We start from the raw sequence: 20118 nt of genomic DNA on the forward strand, positions 1-20118 counted from the left end.
ATAAAATGTTATTTTAATTAGAAAAGAGCTATAAGGAGACAAGGTTTACCTTTACTTGAGCTTGCCTGTCATGTTTCTCTCTTCTCCATAGTTTGCATTTCCCCTTTGGGGGAAATTATTAAGCAGGAATGTTTTTAACACATTTGATTTTCAACTGTCAAACAAAGCTTAAATCTTTTGCTTGTCAGGATTTGATTGACATTAATGGAGAGTGAATAGGTAGAATTACATGTTGGTGACTAATGACTAGGGTGTAAAAATTGTGTGTGTGTGTGTGTGTGTGTGTGTGTGTGTGTGTGTGTGTGTGTGTGTGTGTGTGAGAGAGAGAGAGAGAGAGAGAGAGAGAGAGAGAGAGAGAGAGAGAGAGAGAGAGAGAGAGAGAGAGAGACAGACAGAGAGAGAGCGAGAGAGAGAGAGAGAGAGACTGATTGTGTGTGAGAGCATGTGTACATCACTCAGATTGTGTTGATACAATTTCCATGGACGGCGACAAATCAGATTTAACAATTGCACGAACCAAACCAGTAGATCTGGTTGGCTTACTGTAGGTGGGCTGTACATTGTTTTGACACAATGTTATCAAGCCATTAGCGAGGCGTGTGACGCCGGAGAACACGGTATTTACCTTAGTGAAGGGACAAAGGCTGATCACAGGCCTGGCTGACGTCCTTTGTTGTGTAGAGTAGACAGCTCGGCAATGGGCAGACAAAATAGACACATCGACTTTGATTGACTTATTTTACATCGAGTCAGATATTTTCTTTCATTTCGATATTGGTTAAGTCATATTTTTGTTCAATGGGCCCAGATTCATTCCCATATTTTATTTGAATAAGTGACTACTTCGCACGGTTATGCAATATTTAAAGTTTCTGTTGAGACGCTAAATAAGAGGTTCACATTTTCAATAAAACATCTGGATTGTGATGAATACAAAAGCAGGACCTCATGGACTGTAATACATTTTGTTTTCCTTCAGGATATTGCAATGATGAAGTGTCACCACCTGGGGGCGGTATTGGCTCTGCTTTCTCTAGTGTCCATAGTACTACGCGTTCAAACTTGAGTAGGCCTACAACTAAAGCACGCGAAATCACTGCTCCTTGAAGCATTTTGAGTGAGATTTCCCTCTAACCTCTGCTCAACTTTCTTTGCTATCACCTCCCCCTATTCCCTCTGTGTCTGTCACTCAGAAGCTCAGGATTCTATTTTTCTGACACAAAGCTATGATCAATTTGACCATACTAAACATGAGATTGAAACTCAATGAAGAGTTCACGTCCAGGTGTGTGCATATGTCCTTATAATAGCAATACAATCTTCTGTTTGTATTGCTGTGTGTGTGTGTGTGTGTGTGTGTGTGTGTGTGTGTGTGTGTGTGTGTGTGTGTGTGTGTGTGTGTGTGTGTGTGTATCGGTGTGTGCGTGTATGCACACGCGTGCGTGTATATTTATGTTTCAAAGTGATTGTGTGTCTGTGTGTGATGATGTCTGTAATTGTAAATGTATATGTCTATATGTGTAAATGTTTATGTCGATATGTGTTAATGTTTATGTCTATATTTGTAACTGTATATGTCTATATATGAAAATTTCCATTTCTCAAAATGTAAATGTATGTCTATATGTGAAAATGTACATCTCTATAAGTGTAAATGAATATGTCTATATGTTTAAATGTTTATGTCTCCAAGTGTAAATGTATATGTTTATATGTGTACATCGACGTGTCTATATGTGCTGCATATAGTGTGTATGTGTGACTGTGTGTGTTCTATGTTGTGCAGGAGTTGGAGGAGGGGTTGCTGGGTGGGTGTATGGCCCTGCTGGCCTGGCTGGGATCCACTCAGTGTCCCTGGGACGAGCCAGAGGAATAAAGAGGATAACCGAATGGAGAAGGAACCTTCTAAGCCAATAAAAAGCCGTTTCTGTTTCATTACAAGCAAGGTTAAACACAAGGTTAAACACTTGCAGATCTATGCAGAAGAACACATGCCCTCAACTCCTCAAGCTCTTTACAATTGAACTACTTGTGCATATAACTTATTCCATATTACTTTGCTTATGAAAGTAAACTACATGTCATGTAGCTTATGAGGTCTGATGAGTTACTTAAATACTTAATGTTAATTTGAACTAACTATACTGCATTAGTTATTTTTCTGGAGGGCAGTAGATTAGATCTTGTATTATAAAAGTCCTCTCCTCCACCCCTACACATGCCCATGAGATGTGGTGAACTTTGAAATGTGCACACGGAGCAGGGCCATGCTGTGGAAATGTTTGCTAATGCAGGCACAGACGCCTTGTCCCACCAACAGCTGTGTCTCCTCGCCCCCCTCCAGTCCCTGTGCTCATCACACTCGGATGGCAGAAACACACGCGCACACACACACACATGCATGCACGCACACACACGCACATACACACCCACGCACGCATACACACACACACACACACACACACACAAATGAACGCGAGCATGCACATACAGGCATACAGGCACGCACATACACACACACACACGTTGCACATGCAATAGCACACATACACACTCAGACAAACACACACACATGCTGCCCTCATAACTTGTGAGGCCGAGCAACTCTGCAGGTTCCAACAGTTAATGCTCTTGTACTTTTTTATATGTTTTCCTTCTTAATCTATCAAACTCCATCTCTTTCTAGCTGTCCGACTCAATAGATCAGCTGGCAGACAAGTCTTTTAGTTTCTATTCCGAACAGCATTTAAGGCAATCCCATTGGCCGTCACAAAGTCAAATTATCCTAATCTACTTGCTCTGGTTGCCATTCAAATCCCACACACACGCACACACCCACGCACCCACAAGCAAACACACAATAAACACCTTAGCTGATGTAACTGTCACACGCACACGTTGTGGATTGATGCCCAAGAAAGGAGGCAGGTCCTAACATGGCCGCCGCCCCCAGGCCCTGAGTGTCCCCATAGACAGGAAAAACATTAGAGATCCATCACTCTTTTGCTTTCGCTCTAAACCTGCACCACCTGTGGCTTTGCACCTTTTGTTATTCCTGGCAGGGCTCCCACCACAGTGTTATTTAAGGGTCTTAAACCCCAGGCGATGTACGTATAATAGAGTTGATTTAAACAGATCAGATACCAAAACAAGTTGACAGTCCCAACAACAACATTTTGAAACATTTGCTGCCTTCCTTAAGTGTCTACTCTGCGAACAGAGACGACGTCAGAGGTTGGCCAGAGGTTAAGACTCACCAGGTTTTCAATATATTATTTACCTTTCTAAGCGATATGTTGTACTGGTCATAACACAGGAGCGAGCAGATACCTGAGATGTGGTTTACAGGCAAGGTGTTTGTGGAGTGCAGGCTCCGCTCTCTGACAGCTTAATGACTGGCTGTCTCTTCCACTTGTCACTCCACCAGCTGCTCATTATTAAGGGCAGCAGGAGATGGGAGGGATGAGGAGGGCGAGGGCGTTATACTGAGACAGGATAGATCTATGAGTACATACAAGCCCTCCAGGGGACACAGGTTGTTGGACCGGCCTGCTGCGTCTATATTTGGTGCTTAATGCTCAGCACGCGGCATATTAATAGGTCAAGCAAAAACCTCTGTGAGCTATTTTAAAATTAAACCACTGGCTGAGCGCTGCATTTGAGAAATTGTGCGTGTGTGTGTGTGTGTGTGTGTTTATGTGTGTGTGTGTGTGTGTGTGTGTGTGTGTGTGTGTGTGTGTGTGTGTGTGTGTGTGTGTGTGTGTGTGTGTGTGTGTGTGTGTGTGTAGGGGGGGGGAAGTATATGTGTGCGCATAATTATGTGTGTGCATGTGTTTTCTGAGAATGTGTGTGTGCACGTTTGTGTGGTTGTGTTTACTTAATGTGTGCCATGACTCTGTATATGTGTTTGTGTGTCTTTGTGTATGTATATGTGTGTGTGTGTGTATATGTGTGTGCATGTGTAGGGGTGCTGAAGTAGGGCAAAACCAGGCCTGGTTGGTCCTCTGTGTGCACCCTTATAGGGAGCTGTCCAGCCCCTCCTAAGGCTCATAGTAAGGTTGGGCCAGGAGAGGTGGAGGAACTGGTGTTCCGCTGTGAATAGGCCGACAATTGTGGGCTGCTCTTTGCAAATTGTTGTCCATAAATATCTTTTGCCCTAACTGCATTTGTACTATTGAGAAAAACATGTAAACACACGAGGCCATGAGGAGGAGGAGGATGTGGCGGATGATCTTTCCTTATGAGCTGTTGGTGTGTGGACACATCTCCCGACCTTCAGTCCCTCTGCTTTTAGGATCCTCCACAAAAAATCGGACGCATTCTCTGTATCAAACTTCCTTCCATGTTTGTTTAATTTAGGTTCACTTAAATTTAAATGTAACCATATTTGATTGGCATTTTATGAATCATCCCAAAATAGTACAGTAATACAGAGTGTTTTTTAGTTTCTCAATGGTTGTTGTGACTTGATGCCATTATGTATTTTAGTGTCATCCCGTTTGAAATCAAATACTATTTTCCGTCCTTATTAATGTACAATAAGGTGTTGAGATTTTATACAATCTAATCTATTCCATTTTTACATGTGTGACTTTTAACTGCTTAATGGAAAGGTTCCCATCACACAGTATAGAACAAATATCCCCAAAAAACAACGCATCTGAATCTATTTCAAAGGTTGATCTTCGTGATGTTACATTTTTCCTAGAAAAAGGAAAGCGGTTTGGACGTGTGTTTTGTCACGGGTTGCTACTGTCTCTGCATCTAAATTAAACTGTGTTGCTTTGGGAAAAACACACATATATCTTATAGATATCTCATTGAAAGCTTTAAGGTCCTGGGCACGGCTATCATTCAATTGGAATGATTTGTGGTCACATAGGGGAAGGTTCTCCCATATACATAAAGGACCTGGAGGGAAATCTAATAAATTATTTCTAATCAGGAAGTGAGATGCGAGGCCTGTGCAATACAGAGGACAGGATTAGAGAGGCACGGGACAAGGGAGACAAAGCGTCTATCTTATGCTTAACAGGAACACATCATTCATGTGTGTATGTTTGTGAGTGTGTGTAAGTATGAGTTAATGTGTCTTAGAGTGTGTGTTTGTGTGTGTTATCATGTGAGTATGCATGTAAGTGCATGTGTGTGTGTGTGTTCACATGTGAGTGTGCATGTAAATGTGTGTGTGTAGTATGTGTTCACATGTGAGTGTGAATGTAAGTGTGTGTTCACATGTGAGTGTGCATGTAAATGTGTGTGTGTGTGTGTGTGTGTGTGTGTGTGTGTGTGTGTGTGTGTATGCATGTGTGTGTGTGTGTGTGTGTGTGTATGTATGCATGTGTGTGTGTGTGTGTGTGTATGCATGTGTGTGTGTGTGTGTGTGTGTGCATGTATGTGTGTGTGTGTGTGTGTGTGTGTTGTTCACATTTGAGTGTGCATGTAAGTGTGTGTGTGTGTGTGTGTAAAGTGCTAGTGTGTGTCACATGGGGGAGGGTCTGTCAGAAACACAGAGAAGCACATTCTTTCTCCCCAATGGTCTCTTCAAAACAGCAGCTGGGACAGGTGTGCTTTTACTGACGATAGAAAGTATATTTACTGCTGACTCCTTCGCTGTGTGCGGTGTGTGTGTGTGTTTGTGTGTGTCTGTCTGTGTGTGTGTGTGTGTGTGTGTGCGTATGTGTGTGTGTGTGTGTATGTGTGTGTGTGTGTGTGTGTGTGTGTGTGTGTGTGTGTGTGTTAATGCTGAGTTTGCACACAGTTTAACGTCACACAGGCTATTTGAGAAAACTTTGAAATTATTGTTATCACCGAGGAAACAAAGGCCATATATCATTTGATTTGGCCATGGTTGCAACGGTTTCAGGGACGGCCTCAGTAGGCACCATGTGCAAGCTGCCATCTTGGGAGAAGGCATATGCTTAAGGATTCCTTATCATGAAGGATTATAACAACAAAGCCCCAAACACATTGAATATGTCTGCGTGTCTTCAAATGCTCTGTGTACACTAATGTTGTGTGTATGAGTCTGAGAGAGAGAGTATGTGTGTGAGTGTGTCCATCCGAGCAAGAATTTGTGTGTGTACATTAGGTTGGTGTGTGTGTGTGTGTGTGTGTGTGTGTGTGTGTGTGTGTGTGTGTGTGTGTGTTGTAAGGGGACAGTCCGTGGTCCGGGAAACAGAGGGATCCTGTTTGTGCGCTCCAGTCCATTGTTCAGCTGGTACCCCCCTCCGACCCCCCCCTCTCCCCCACAACACCGTGACACCAGCCATGAATGTCTCCTTACAAAATGCCTTTGCAGAAGAAAAAAAAATCGTAGAAGTTGGCTTCCTTCCAAAGACAGCGCCACACACACACACACATTGTGATGTTGCTGTTATTCCACACCCAGTTCACAACACCCTCTCTACATGATCTTTAAAACACACGCATGCACACGCACATACACATATACGCACGCACACACACACACACACTCACAGATGCACACACACTACATTCACCCACATACACACACACAAACTCCACTCACACAGGCGCACACACGCCACACGCATGGATACACACCCATGTGTCTGACTCCATACAGACTTGTCTTTTAACGCCTACTAATCCCTCACATCTCCCCTACAGCTCGTTGGGTCCATTATTCTATTTACTGAATTAAAAAAGCATAATTGTCCTTTCTTCCTGTTTACCTGTCAGGACCAACCTGTTCCCGCCTCGCTCCCTCGTCTGCACGCCATCACTGAATGCATCGGGACTTTCACTGGAACAGTTTCTCTCTAATTGTGCTGGTAGTCTATACATGTAGTAAGAGAGAAGAGATTAGGTGACTAACTCAGACACACCTGTGGCCCACCATCCCTGTGGACCATAGCTCCACCGCCTCAGATCCACAGCCCACGTTTTATTATGCCGTGTGTGGGGCCATCCTGTCCCAATTCTTTCAAAGTCTTTATTTTATTCCTTCCTTTCATCCTTCCTGTATACTCCCCCGCCCCCATTCTCTTTCTCTCCCTTAATACCTTTAACTCACACACCCATGGACGCACACACATACATATGCAAGGACACACACAGTAACTTTATTTTAAACAATACACACACTGTATACACCAATTAACATGCACACATTAACATACCCTCTGCATATTTTAATACTATCACACACACACACATGTACTTTTTTTATACCACTTCATCACAGCACTGGTTTGCCTGTCACAACACTTTAGAGATTAGAAGGACACTGTGTGTACACACACACACTGAGAACCCCGGATATGGACTTTCCCACCGCTGCCCCAGTGTACTCGTTCTCTCACACACACACACACACACACACACACACACACACACACACAAAAGATCTCTCTTCCCATATTGCCCTTGTAGTTTTAGCCTGGATTCCTCTCGCCCTCTTCTTTCCACACATTCCCATGTCAACTCATTACTACATGCAAAACAAACTAACAAACAAAACACCACCATCCACCAATAACTCATTTAAATAGTAAACTGCAGCTGTTTCCTTTATTGCCAAATCTAGCGGTTTTGTTCCTGTTGAAGCTGAAACAATCACATGAATTGTTTATATTTATTATAAAAACACAACCAGCTACCAGCAAAACAGTCCTCAAACAAGACAAAATCACTAAAGTAGGCTCATTTTTACAGAGCAGAGATGATTATAAAAATAACATCCACAATGTGTGTATGTAGAAAAAGCCACATCCATTTATAAATTGATATAATTTATGTAACATCTTTATATTTTATATCTTTATCATATTTATACACATACTGAATGTATACATGGCAGGTCTGTATAGACACCCCCACTACCCTCTCTGAACGAGTGTCATGATCTAGCGCTCTTGTCAAAACACAGGATACGAGGATGTTCAGAAAGCTTTGTCTTTTGGCACTACAAGGCATTGGGGAGATATGGGCTGGCAGAGATCAGATGGCAGAGCAGTCAACAGGATGTGCAACGATCCCTGGCGACTTAAGACATAACAGAAGACACCGAGGAGGCCACTGCAGAAAGGAGACACAATGGTCTCTCATCTGTAGATCAACTCAGTATGTCTAGTGTATGCACACATGTCCCTTCATTATATAAGAATGCCTCATGTTCACTTACAATTCAAAATAGGGTTATGGGTCGCATGCATTACCATATACATTGAATTGAGTCCCCATTTTATGGATGCATACCGCATCTCTCTGCTGAGGTAGAATAACACAATCCAACAAGAGAGGGTCTAACAACACAACACATTGTGTTACACCCTTATCCACCCACAGAGGCATCAGCCGGTTAGAAATGGTGGCACAAGATGAGTCTCATAGGACAACAGTGTGCTCACAGAGCATAACCCGTCGCTCGTGATGGGGGTCTGCTTGTTAAGGCCATCTCCATCGAGCATGAGAGAGACACCCTTTCACTGTTTGAGGGGCTTGTAGCCTGGAGACGACTCGGCGACAGAGGAGAACCTCCAGAACAGGAATAGCCGGATGAGGCTGGTGAAGATGCCCGGTGTGTTTGGGACCTTGGGGACACACACACACACACACACACACACACACACACACACACACACACACACACACACACACACACACACACACACACACGTTAAAGCAAGGTAAAATCTCACGGTGTGTCTTTACCATGTGCATGCATTAGGTGGTGCTCTCTCCCACCATGATGTAGTTGTCGTGGAGCTGCAGGCCGTACAGCACCCAGGAGGTGGAGGTGAAGAAGGTGGCCACGGTCAGAGGGAAGGACAGACACTCAAGGTTACGTCTGCGCACTATCCCCACCTGGCAGCAGGGAGGCGATGGAGACGGTAGAGGAAGGAAGAAGGCAACAAAGAAAGACAGAGAGAGCCGAAAGGAAGAACAAAAAGGCAAGAAGTCAATAAACAAACAAACAAACATTGAACACAACATATACAGTAAATAAATGCGTTACAAGGGCGGTATTTCGTTTTGTCAGGATCTGTGCTCTCAGACAGAATCCATACATCTTCCATATGCTTTGGGTAAGCAAAGTGTCAACATAAGATACATGAACCCCTATAGTGAGAACCCAAAATGAACAAAATATAACCACGGGGATTGGCTAACAATACACATGCGCACACACCCACCCACACAGAAGACAGACAACAACAGGAAGACACCGATGGGGGAAAGAAAGGGAGGAAATGAACATGGGGTGTCATTCCAGAGAGTCAGGCAGATGGAGGGCGGGAGGACGAGGAGAGGACAAACAGGAAGGTAGATGGAGCCACGAGATGACACAGAGGGAGACAAATCAGAGAATGGATGTAGCCATTTGTTTCTACACTGCTGACGGGCTCCTTTGGGCAGTTCACAGGGTTTGCTAGACACACATTAATGCTGCTGTGTGTCGGTGCTAGGAAAGAAGAGAAACAGGACTCAATCAGCAGATGGGTTTGGGTATGATTGTAACTCTCCTGAGGTGGTGGTTGCTCCCACAGCCTGCAGCCATCATTATTGTTTTACAGTAAACATGCTGGGCTTCATATTAACTGATTGGGCAACGCGTACCTCTGAAGGTCTTCCCCATAGGGAGGCGCTTCCTGCTTTGTATTCTGATCCTCTGGCACTTTAGATTTGAGAAAGGCTTTACTAAACGTTCACCTCTGACCACTGAGAGTCTGCATACATACTCACCACTAAGAAATGTTACATTTCACAATCACAGTAGCTCTTCGCCAACGTTTCCAGGAAGAAATGAGAGCATTGCACAGTCCTCCCTCGAACCCACTCCAAAATGGATCACTAGCCGGTCCCCTGAACCTATCCACCTCAAAATCTAACCTTAGAAAAATAGATAGTACTGAGACATATTAGTACCAAGCCTCAATCCCAGGCTCTGAGAAGAAATTCTACAACATTTGGGGACCCTTTTTGAAATACTTTAATAACAACCAAGTGGCATAACAGGGTAACTTTACCCTTGACACGAAAACTTCAAACTTCATGTAAATAGCAACGCCCAAAATGTCATGAATTTTATACATATTGTGCCTAAGACTAGCCTAGTTTTAATAATCAGGGGATGGGACAGGTGGGAGGAGAGGGTTGCTTTTGTAATTTGAACTGCCACTGTTGTTCATTTTGTTTTTACTCTATTACCAAATACTTTACTGTTGTATAACCCACATCAATGTGATATATCTACTCTCAACCCCGGGAACGTTTGTTGAAATAAGAAAAACTCAATAAAAGTATTTTGAAAATAACTAGATAGCACCATCTGTTCAGTGTATCATAGAGACTGACTGCCCTTCCAGCCGGTCTAGTGTCCCTGGGAACAGGAGAAGAGACCCAACATGTGGAAGAGATACTGTCCTTCCTCATGCCTCCAGGGCTTCACTAGGAGGGGTCTTTTGTCATCCGGGCTCGACGGACAGTAAATCAGGACTATAAGCATAAGACATCTGGAACGTTATAAAGAGTCCAAAGATTTGACAAATGGAAGGTAATTTGTACTAAACTCTCATTCTTTTGAAAGATATCATCTGAAAATACACAATAAGATAGGAGTTTAGGACACATTCACACAATTGCTAATTCACAATTACCAACCAATGACAGAGCCCTTATCAGATGATCGTATCCAGAGCGTCTCACACTGAATCAGATAGAAGTCATGAAGGAGCAGGTAGGGTCAGTCATCATTAAAATATAATCTAAAGTTTGCCTACAGGTAGGTTGTGGACTTGAGGGAATCGAACCACAGCATGTTTCAGGTCTGGGAACACACTAGCCAGTACACTATCCCTACAAGTAGACTGCAGACGTGGGGGAAGAGAACCTCAACATTTCAGCAGGGACTAGGAGTCAACTCCACACCACCCCTCCAGTATCCTACAGAGATCATAGGTTATAGAGTGCTGTATATTTCATGGAGTAGGGGTGGGCTAGATGGCCCAAATCATCTATCACGACATATAACGATAACATTATATCACAATAAAATTATTTGCATGGAAATTCAATCAATAAATTGTTGAGATCAAATGATCATATACCAGGACCTATTTTACCATAAACCTATGATTTACATACTTGAAATACGACAGGTACTCCATCATATTTGAACACCTTCCTCAAACATGTTTGTTTGATATTTGACGATGTAGCTGTTCTGAAAATGATTAGCGACATAGTAAACCACACTATGGCCGTAGGGAGGCTCCCAGGCTCCTTACCAGGTCGATGAGGGGCGAGGCGTACATGCACACAGTGACCACGCTGCAGGTAAGGCCGAGCTGGGCCAGCTGGTCCTCTCCCGGGGGCAGCAGCACGCAGAAGTACAGCCAGCCTGCGGCCAGCACCCCTGCCGCCACTGAACTCTTACCCATCACGCGGCGCTGATAGAACAACACACACACACACACACACACACACACACACACACACACACACACACACACACACACACACACACACACACACACACACACACACACACACACACACACACACACACACACACACACACACACACACAAAGCACTGTTGACAGGAGGTAGAACATGTTGCTCCACGCTCACCTGCAGATCTGCTTCAGGGTATTATTTGAGTAAGCAAATCTTTTTTGTTCCTTCTCGGTTAGGGTTAATTGGCTGTCTTGTTTGGCATACCTAGCCGTGTTTTCGTATATATAGATAAAGTAACGAAGGTGTAACTAAGAGTGCGTTTGTAATACTAGTATGTTTGTGACCCGAACCCAGATAAGCAGTTGAAGATGAGGGATGAGTGAGTTTGTAGTGCTGAGTATGTGTGTTTTCTGATTTGCAGTGAGTTCAGCTGTGGTGAAGACAAACCTTTTCTTTGGTGTAGTGGCAGTAGGAGATGATGTACAGGACCTGGAGACAGGCTCCGATGACGTTCACCAGGATCACCGTCCCGTCTTTCTTCAACATCCCATAATATAACCATCCCAGATTACTATGGACGCAAGAACAACACACTAGAAGATTAGAGTAATTTCAACTAGAAGATGCATTTCCTGCAGAAAATGCGGTGAGTGCTGTACGACAAAGTGAGGTTGAAAATATTTTTTAATAAAGCCACATAGATTAAGACATAAGGAAACGTTAAATGGCTTAAATCAAGTTTAGGGATTTGAACAAAAGTTCAAAGTCGAAATGGAGTAAACAATGTAAACATGCACACCATTTAAGAAAAAATAAATGGTTGGAAACAAATAAAGTGACAGCTGAATGAATAGCGCAAAGCATTGCTAAAAATGCAGAAATGTAAAAGGTCAAATGTATTGCCCTGCACTGCTGGGGTGTGCGTGTGCGTGTCTTTAAGAGAATAGCGAGCCGGTGTGTGATTAAAAGTAGCCCAATAGAGAGCGGGAAAAACAGCCCAATCTGGCAGCACTACCTGAACGTCCTCCCAAAGTAGTAGATTTTTTATTTAACATGGACATGACAATATCATTGGACGAAACCAGATGCATTGTTTTCAGTGTATTAGCATAAATGCTCGTTTTCAACACCTGTCCACAGGAGGCTTTTAAAAATAAATAAATAATAATAACAATAATAATAAAAATAAAATGAACAAAAAAGAAACAAGATGAAATACTAACCCTATAATATACATAAGCAAAGGCAGCATGATCAGACAATTAACCAGTTGTAAATTATTTGTGTGAGCACTGTTGATTTGATTTGAGCCGTTGCTTAAGTTCTCTGTTAAAAGTGGTGCTGTTAGTCTCTAGTTTTAAACTAGTGGGCAAGAGGTTCCATAGTTTTGCCCCCTTTGCAGAGGAAACAGACTCACCGAAAGATGTCTTGTACATGGGAACAAGACAATCACCATTGATTGAGGCTCGTGTATTTGCCCGACGAGAGCTCTGACGCCTGATGTGCCTGATATGCGTAACAAATTTTAAATTCTTATCCAGGATAATGCCCAAATATTATACTTCATTTTCTAATTAATAATTCATTCATTTTTGATCCGTACCTCAAAAATATCGTTGATAGGCCTATTACGGATGGAGAAGCACATAGAGACGGTTTTCTTCACATTAATGGTCAACTGAGACAGCTCAAGCCATTTCGAAATGCTGAGTAATGCTTGTGTCAGGTGCTCACCTGCTAAACTGGGTGTTTTAATGGACACGTGGATAACAGTGTCATCAGCATACATTTGACAGTTGGACCCCGGACAGCAGTTTGGTAGGTCATTGATATACATAGAAAACAACAGTGGACCAAGTACAGACCCTTGCGGTACTCCCATGCTGTTGGCACGCAGATGGGACTTGACCCCATTGACCCTGACACATTGCTCTCTCCCCTCCAGGTAGGATGTAAACCACTGCAGAGCTTCTGATGACATTTTGAACTGTTTTAACTTGTTCATTAGAGTACTGTGGTTTACCGTTTCAAAGGCCTTTTTTAGGTCTAGGAACACTGCCCCAACAACATTTTCTTTATCCATTGAAGATTTTATCTTTTCAAGCAAATTACAATTAGCTGTTTCAGTTGAGTATTTCTGTCTAAACCCAAACTGCTGTGGATGAAGCAGCTGGTTAGACTCTAATAGTTCCATTACTTTCTCAGCTATAATTTTCTCCAGAACCTTTGAGACAACAAGGAGGATAGCAATAGGCCTATAATTACTCGCTATGTACTTGTCTCCTGATTTATAAACTGGGGTAACTATTGCAGTTTTCCAGCTTTCTGGGAATATTTTGGTTTGTATAGACAGGTTAACTAAGTAAGTGATTGGCTCCAACTGGTAGCTCTGATGTTTCTTGATTAATGGCGCGTTTCCACTGCAGGGTGCGGTACGGGTCGGTTCGCCTCAGTCCGGTAGGGAGAGGGCGGTATAGCCAAGATCAGTTCCGAGGTGGTGTTTCCACTGCCGACAGTACCCTTTATGGTAGGCCGGATGTCGATCGCCGCGGCAGCTACGTAAACATCGTAAACAACGTCTTCCTCCCCAAGAATGCAGAGGAACGTCTCCACCTCCTTGTTCGCCCAAGCAAGCGTTTTACGCGACATGTTCATTGTAAAGAATATTACCTCGAGGCTACTGTTTGTTTGTTTTTATCCCCACGTTGCCAGGAAGTGACGATTCTGTCAACCAATCAACGGAGGGGGTGTGTAGCTCAAATTTTCCGGTACCCTTTCAGGCTTCTCGTCTCGTTTTCAGTACCCCAACGGAGGAGTAATGAAAACGAGGGCAAAACGAGTACGGCTCAGTTCGGGTCACACCCACTTTTGGCGATGGAAACGCAATCCGTACCGCACCCTGCAGTGGAAACGCGGCATAATGCAGCATGAAGATTATGAATATCTTTTGACTTGGAGTTACTCATGTTTGTGATCACCTTTTTAACTTTATCATGAGATACCAATTTAATATAAAAGGAGTCAGAGTGAGCATTGTCAAATTCTTCAGTAGATGACTCTGTAGCCTTAAAATTACTTGCCAGCTCTTGTACAGACTCAATAAAAAAGCTATTAAAAACATTTGCAATGGACTCATTACTATGGATAAAAGTATCAACTACCTTCAGACCGGTTATTTTGGGGTGCTTATGCTTGCTGGAGTTGGTTAGTTTGTTTATATGTTGCCACAGTTTTGAACTATTACCATTGGCCTCTTCAATGAGTTTAGAGAATTAATTGGTCTTGGTCTTAGTAAGTAGCCCAATCCAGCGGGAAGAAACGCCCAATCTGGCAACACTGCTGAACGTCCTCACGCTCCAGCGTCAACGTAAATCAATGAGACCAACTGAAAACGAAGCCGGTATAAAACTGTTATTTTGAATAAAGTTTAACTGATATCGAAATTTCGTTTGGTTTGGATATTATTGAAGATACAAGTGTGTAGGTTTGTTTAATGGTTTGAACGATGGTAAACGGTTGTAATTTGACCGAAGTACGATGTCTTAAGTAATTTAACTGTCAGAATGGGCAGACGGCTTCAATGGGACCAACTGTAGAATATGACGGTTTGAAACTAAAACTTTGATTCTGAAGAAAGTTTAAATGATATTGAAATTCTGTTTAGATATTATTGGAGATACAAGTGTGTAGATTTTTAAATGGTTTGAACGAAGGTAAACGGCTCTGCCGTCCTCCCATTGACTCCCATGTTAAAAGTAGAATATCTTAAAAAGCATACAAATTTAAAAGATCTGAAAAGAAGCGCAAGATTCGAAGCTATTCTGAATGTTTTTGTAGTTTGTAGTTTGTAGAGAATAAGAAAGAAAGAAAGAAAGAAAGAAAGAAAGAAAGAAAGAAAGAAAGAAAGAAAGAAAGAAAGAAAGAAAGAAAGAAAGAAGTAGCTGAAGTAGTGGTAGTAGCTGAAGTAGCAGGTAGTAGCTGAAGTAGTAGTAGTAGTACTACTCCAAGGGGAAGACCATCGTTATTAAGAAAAAAATAGAAAAATAAAACGATTTTTTTCAAAGTGATAAATAATTATAAATAATTATTATTATAAAGTTATTATAAATTTGCCCAACCCGATAGTATAGACCAACGGCGATCGCTAGGGGGCACTATCGGACGATGGAAGCTTGTAGACAATTGCCCAACCCTAGTAGTAGTAGCTGAAGTAGTAGTAGCTGAAGAAGTAGTAGTAGCTGAAGTATACGTAGTAGGTAGTAGCTGAAGTACAAGGTAGTAGTAGTATGAGCTGAAGTACTAGCAGTAGCTGAAAAATAGTAGATGTAGCTGAAGTAGTAGTAGTAGCTGAAGTAGTAGTAGTAGCTGAAGTAGTAGGTAGTACCTGAAGTAGTAGTAGTAGCTGAAGAAGTAGTAGAAGCTGAAGTAATAGTAGTAGTAGCTGAAGTAGTATTAGTAGTAGCAGCTGAAGAAGTAGTAGTAGAAGCTGAAGTAGTACTAGTAGTAGCTGAAGTATAAGTAGTAGAAGCTGAAGTAATAGTAGTAACTGAAGTAGTAGTAGTAGTAGCTGAAGTAGTAGGTAGTAGCTGAAGTAATAGTTAGTAGCTGAATAAGTAGCTGAAGTAGTAGCTGAAGTAGTAGTAGGTGAAGTATAAGTGGTAGTAGCTGAAGTAGCAGTATTAGCTGAAGTAGTAGTAGCAGCTGGAGTAGCAATAGCTGAAGTAGTAGCTCCAGAAGTAGTAGTAGCTGAAGTAGTAGTAGTAGCTGGAGTAGTAGTAGGTAGTAGCTGAAGTAATAGTAGGTAGTAGCTGAAGTAGTAGTAGTAGCTGAAGTAGTAGGTAGTAGTTGAAGTAGTAGAAGTAGCTGAAGTAGTAGTAGTAGCTGAAGTAGTAGTAGCTGAAGTAGTAGGTAGTAGCTGAAGTAGCTGAAGTAGTAGTAGTAATTGTAGTAGTTGTATTGGTAGGAGTAGTAGTAATGGTAGCAGTAGTATTGGTAGGAGTAGTAATGGTAGGAGTAGTAGTAGTAATGGTAGTAGTAGTGGTATGAGTAGTAGGCAGTAGAAATTTTGAATAGCTTTAATCAAGTGAGATATTTGAACAGAGTTCCAAATCAATGTATCAATAAGTGCGTTTCCATCCCCCTGATTTAATGCGAACTTTGAAGTATCGAATCAGTAAACGTTGATGGAAACACCAAAATTTGCATAAAAATCCTCTAATTCGCAAAAAAGTTTATCCGCTCGCTTGAGGTGGTTTTTGAGAAATGCGAAAGAGAGTAAATTCGCAAAATGGGAAATGGAAACACACTTTTCGAAACAGCTGTGACGTAGCGAACTTTGAACACACAGGACTGACAGTCTTGCCGACATCAACGTGTAACGTCATCACCCTATTGTGCTCTCCCATACGTAAGGCACTCGAAGTCGTCCTCGTATTTCCCTTGCTACCGCTGTGTACATTGTAATTTCTCTATTTCTTTGTCTACGGATGGAAGTTCAAATAGCCAATGATAACTTCACTGAAAGAACAGGAAACCAATTGCTGCTGAATTCCTCTCTCCATGTTTGTTGTTTGTTGTTACCCTGCGTTCACACCAAAAGATGCATTTGCTGCCCGAACGCATTGTCGCCGAAGTTTTGCGGCGCAGCAAATCAAGTTTTGCGGCGCAGCAAAGGTTTTGACGCGCAGCAAAAGTTTTGCTGCGCCGCAGTTTTGCAGCGCGGGAAGTTTCGCTGCACGGCAAGTTTTGCCCGCGGTGCTTCTGAATTCATTCACAACCATGGCCGACATTACGAGCATTGCATGTCTTTACCTGTTGTGGAAGAGGGAGAGACGTCGGAATGCCCGGCGTTTATGGGTTCATGAGACCATTCGGAGCCTGGAAGTCTGGTGCTGCCTGGCACCCAACTGGGTTTTGTTTGGGGTTGTTATTCTAGCCCTTTAGCATACTCATAGTTTAGTTTAACTGTAAACAGAACTACACTACAGAATGCTGATTTGTGGGTATTTTCGAGTTACTAAATAAATGTACGGTAGTGAACTCTAGGGCACTCCAAGGGAGTAACACTGATTGGCTGTTACGGCATGTCACTCAGTGGCAACGCCTCAGTGGCAACGCTGTTGAACGCTGATTGGCTGTCATCACGCGTTTGCTGCCGGAAAGTTTAAATATTTCAACTCGAGCAGCATTTGTCGCGCCGCAAAGTACGTGAACGCGCCCGCCGCGCGTGCCCGGCAGCGGGCACGGGCGTGCTGCGCTGCAAATCAAATTTTGCCGCGCCGCAAATCAAATTTTGCTGCCGGTTTTCTCGGCAGCAAGTGTAGAGACGCGTTGCAGCAAACCTGCAACGCGTCTCTACATTCACTTTGAATGGGATCTTGCTGCGCGGCAACTTTTTGCATCTTTTGGTGTGAACGCAGGTTCACACCAAAAGCAGATTCGTATCACCTTTTAGATGGAAACGCAGCTAGTGAGAGCAACTGAAAACTATGGCGGTTTGAAACTAAAACTGTTATTCTTGAAAGCAGCATTCACACCAATAAAGATATCAATATCTAGAGTGTGAATGCTACAGCATTCACACTAATAATAAAGATTTCAATATCTAGAGTTTGAATGCTACAGCATTCACACTAATAAAACTTATGAAGAACAATAGTTGAGCGCTGCATGCAGCACTCACCTAATTATGTTGAGCGGAAACAAGAGGAGTCAGATCGTACTCACTTGAGGCAGGTCATGAGGAATGGGAGGAATTGTATGTTGTCCGAACTTTTGGTGGACATCATCTTCTTTAGGTCCGTTCTGGTGTAAACAAAACCAAAAACAAGGTTTTGTTTACAACAACAACAACGCACACACACACGCGCCTGCGCGCGCACACACACACGCGCGCGCGCGTGCAGGCGCACACAGGGGGTGGACAAACACAGACAACATGCAACAAACGTAAAAAACAGAGTTTTGCTGATAAAATTACATTTTAAAGTTTAATGCCATCCAAATGGTATTGTACAACTTAACTCACAGTCCTGTGGAGAACATCCCGACTGTGAAAACGATGCACGCCCATGACAGAAGTACCAGAAAATCCATATAACTTGACTGGAAAAGCTAGTTGGTGGTCTACCTACTAATTTATATTAGTAAAATGCTTCGATGTTTAATACTTATGATCACAAAAGGTAAACTGAATGAAACAAACATCCGATCTACGCTATGACGGCAACTGTACTTCCGTATATGTAACCAGTTTCAACGGATGCTGTTCTCTGATTCGGTACACAGGAAAGGGGGCGCGGCTACTCTGCTCCAATTGGCTGCCAAAATGTGCGCAACATACTGTAAAAGGTTAACACACGGTGGCTCTCTTCTGCAAAGGTATCAAATGTAACTGACTCAGGGCCACACATGGATGGTGAATATAATGGAAGTGGGCTTAGCAAAATAGTGAGTTGTGGCTTCATCTAGGGACATTTGTTGGAATCAGCTTCTGCATAGTTGATATTGTAACATTGAATGTAGTGTAGTGTAAATAATTAATTGGCCTATGAGGATTTGAGCAAAACAAAGTGGCAATTCGATTTTTCTCGTTTTTCTTTGTTAAATATAGCCGTGGTCCTGTAATACTAATTATAGCCTAGCATGTTTACTTACAAAAAAATGCAATCAGGACACCTGTACTCAGATCTTATCCGCAATTTCAATTGATCTTTCCGCTTTTTAAATTATCTGAAATTGTAACAAACCTCACGGAAGGAACTTTGATGAGAAATTAAAAAAGCGAAAAGAATGAATAAATGAAAGATTTAATGAATAACATACATTCATTAAGATGAGATTGCTTTTTATTGCATGACCTCATCCAACACAGTGGCAGATCCACCATCACCTTCTCTTTACACGCAAACAAATCCAACTAACCAACGATAGCATCTTATAGGAGTTAAGGGATGCCAAGGTAGCCTCGGATATGGACATGGAACCCAGAACATTCCGGCTGGGAGTCGAACACCCTATTTGATATACTATCCGGCACATAGGATCATATGAATGTCCCTGTGATGCTCGCTGTGCATGTGTTTGACTGTTTTTACAGCAGAGTGACATTTGGCAGTAGCAATTCATCTCCCGAGTCGGTCCTGGCGGGGGTCGAGTAGGAAAGTTTGCAAGCAACCAGCACCTTTTCATTCCAACAGCCGTGTGGATTGACAGGCAGCTGTGCTAAAACGATGGGGGGAGGTTGAAAGAAGGTACATGTATTGACGCAAAAGTGAAGGGTAAAGGGGTCTGAGAGGATAGAGAAAGAAACACTTTTACACCCTGTTGACAGTTTGCACAAGGGGTTACTCTCCGCCCGCTTCACTGCTGCCCCCCTCCTTCAGACCCCCCCCCCCCCTCAAGCTCCTCCCCCGCACTCCACGGTGGTGTTGGCTCTGGAGACTGTGAAGTCCTGGCCAGGGTAAACCATGTCAGGGGAGTGAGAGATAATGGGAGGTTGTGGTCTTCTGGACCATGTGAAGAGCAAAGATATTGCGTGAGAGTGAAGATGGCTTTGGAAATATTAGCTGCGTTTGAACAGGACTATGTGTGTACAATGTGTCAAGCAAAGGGCATACTCTTCACGTTTTGTTAGAATAGCACACCAAAATGTCAGCAACCCTAACACAATAATTGGTTGAAAACAGGCCAA

General features: G+C 42.8%; 1 protein-coding gene across 1 annotated transcript; it reads right to left on the reverse strand.

The window, feature by feature from the left end:
• Nucleotides 1-7066: 7066 nt before the first annotated feature.
• On the reverse strand, nucleotides 7067-18716 carry slc50a1 (solute carrier family 50 member 1). Its single transcript, XM_030369616.1, has 6 exons — nucleotides 18454-18716; nucleotides 18153-18230; nucleotides 11874-11997; nucleotides 11256-11417; nucleotides 8713-8832; nucleotides 7067-8558 (listed from the first exon to the last, which is right to left on the reverse strand). The coding sequence occupies exons 1-6, from the start codon at nucleotides 18519-18521 to the stop codon at nucleotides 8451-8453; spliced, it is 660 nt and encodes a 219-aa protein (XP_030225476.1). The 5' UTR covers nucleotides 18522-18716; the 3' UTR covers nucleotides 7067-8450.
• Between the last annotated feature and the right edge of the window lie 1402 nt (nucleotides 18717-20118).

This window comes from Gadus morhua, chromosome 11 (assembly GCF_902167405.1).
Source record: "Gadus morhua chromosome 11, gadMor3.0, whole genome shotgun sequence".
NCBI classification, from domain to species: Eukaryota; Metazoa; Chordata; class Actinopteri; order Gadiformes; family Gadidae; genus Gadus; species Gadus morhua.

Excerpts from the sequence above, each read along its gene's own strand:
- slc50a1 (XM_030369616.1), bottom strand. The coding sequence starts at position 18,521 with ATGGATTTTCTGGTACTTCTGTCATGGGCGTGCATCGTTTTCACAGTC. Across the intron at positions 11,418-11,873 it reads GCCACTACACCAAAGAAAAG|CGCCGCGTGATGGGTAAGAG; the intron begins GTTTGTCTTCAC and ends TTGTTCTATCAG. Across the intron at positions 8,833-11,255 it reads CCTCGCCCCTCATCGACCTG|GTGGGGATAGTGCGCAGACG; the intron begins GTAAGGAGCCTG and ends CCCTGCTGCCAG.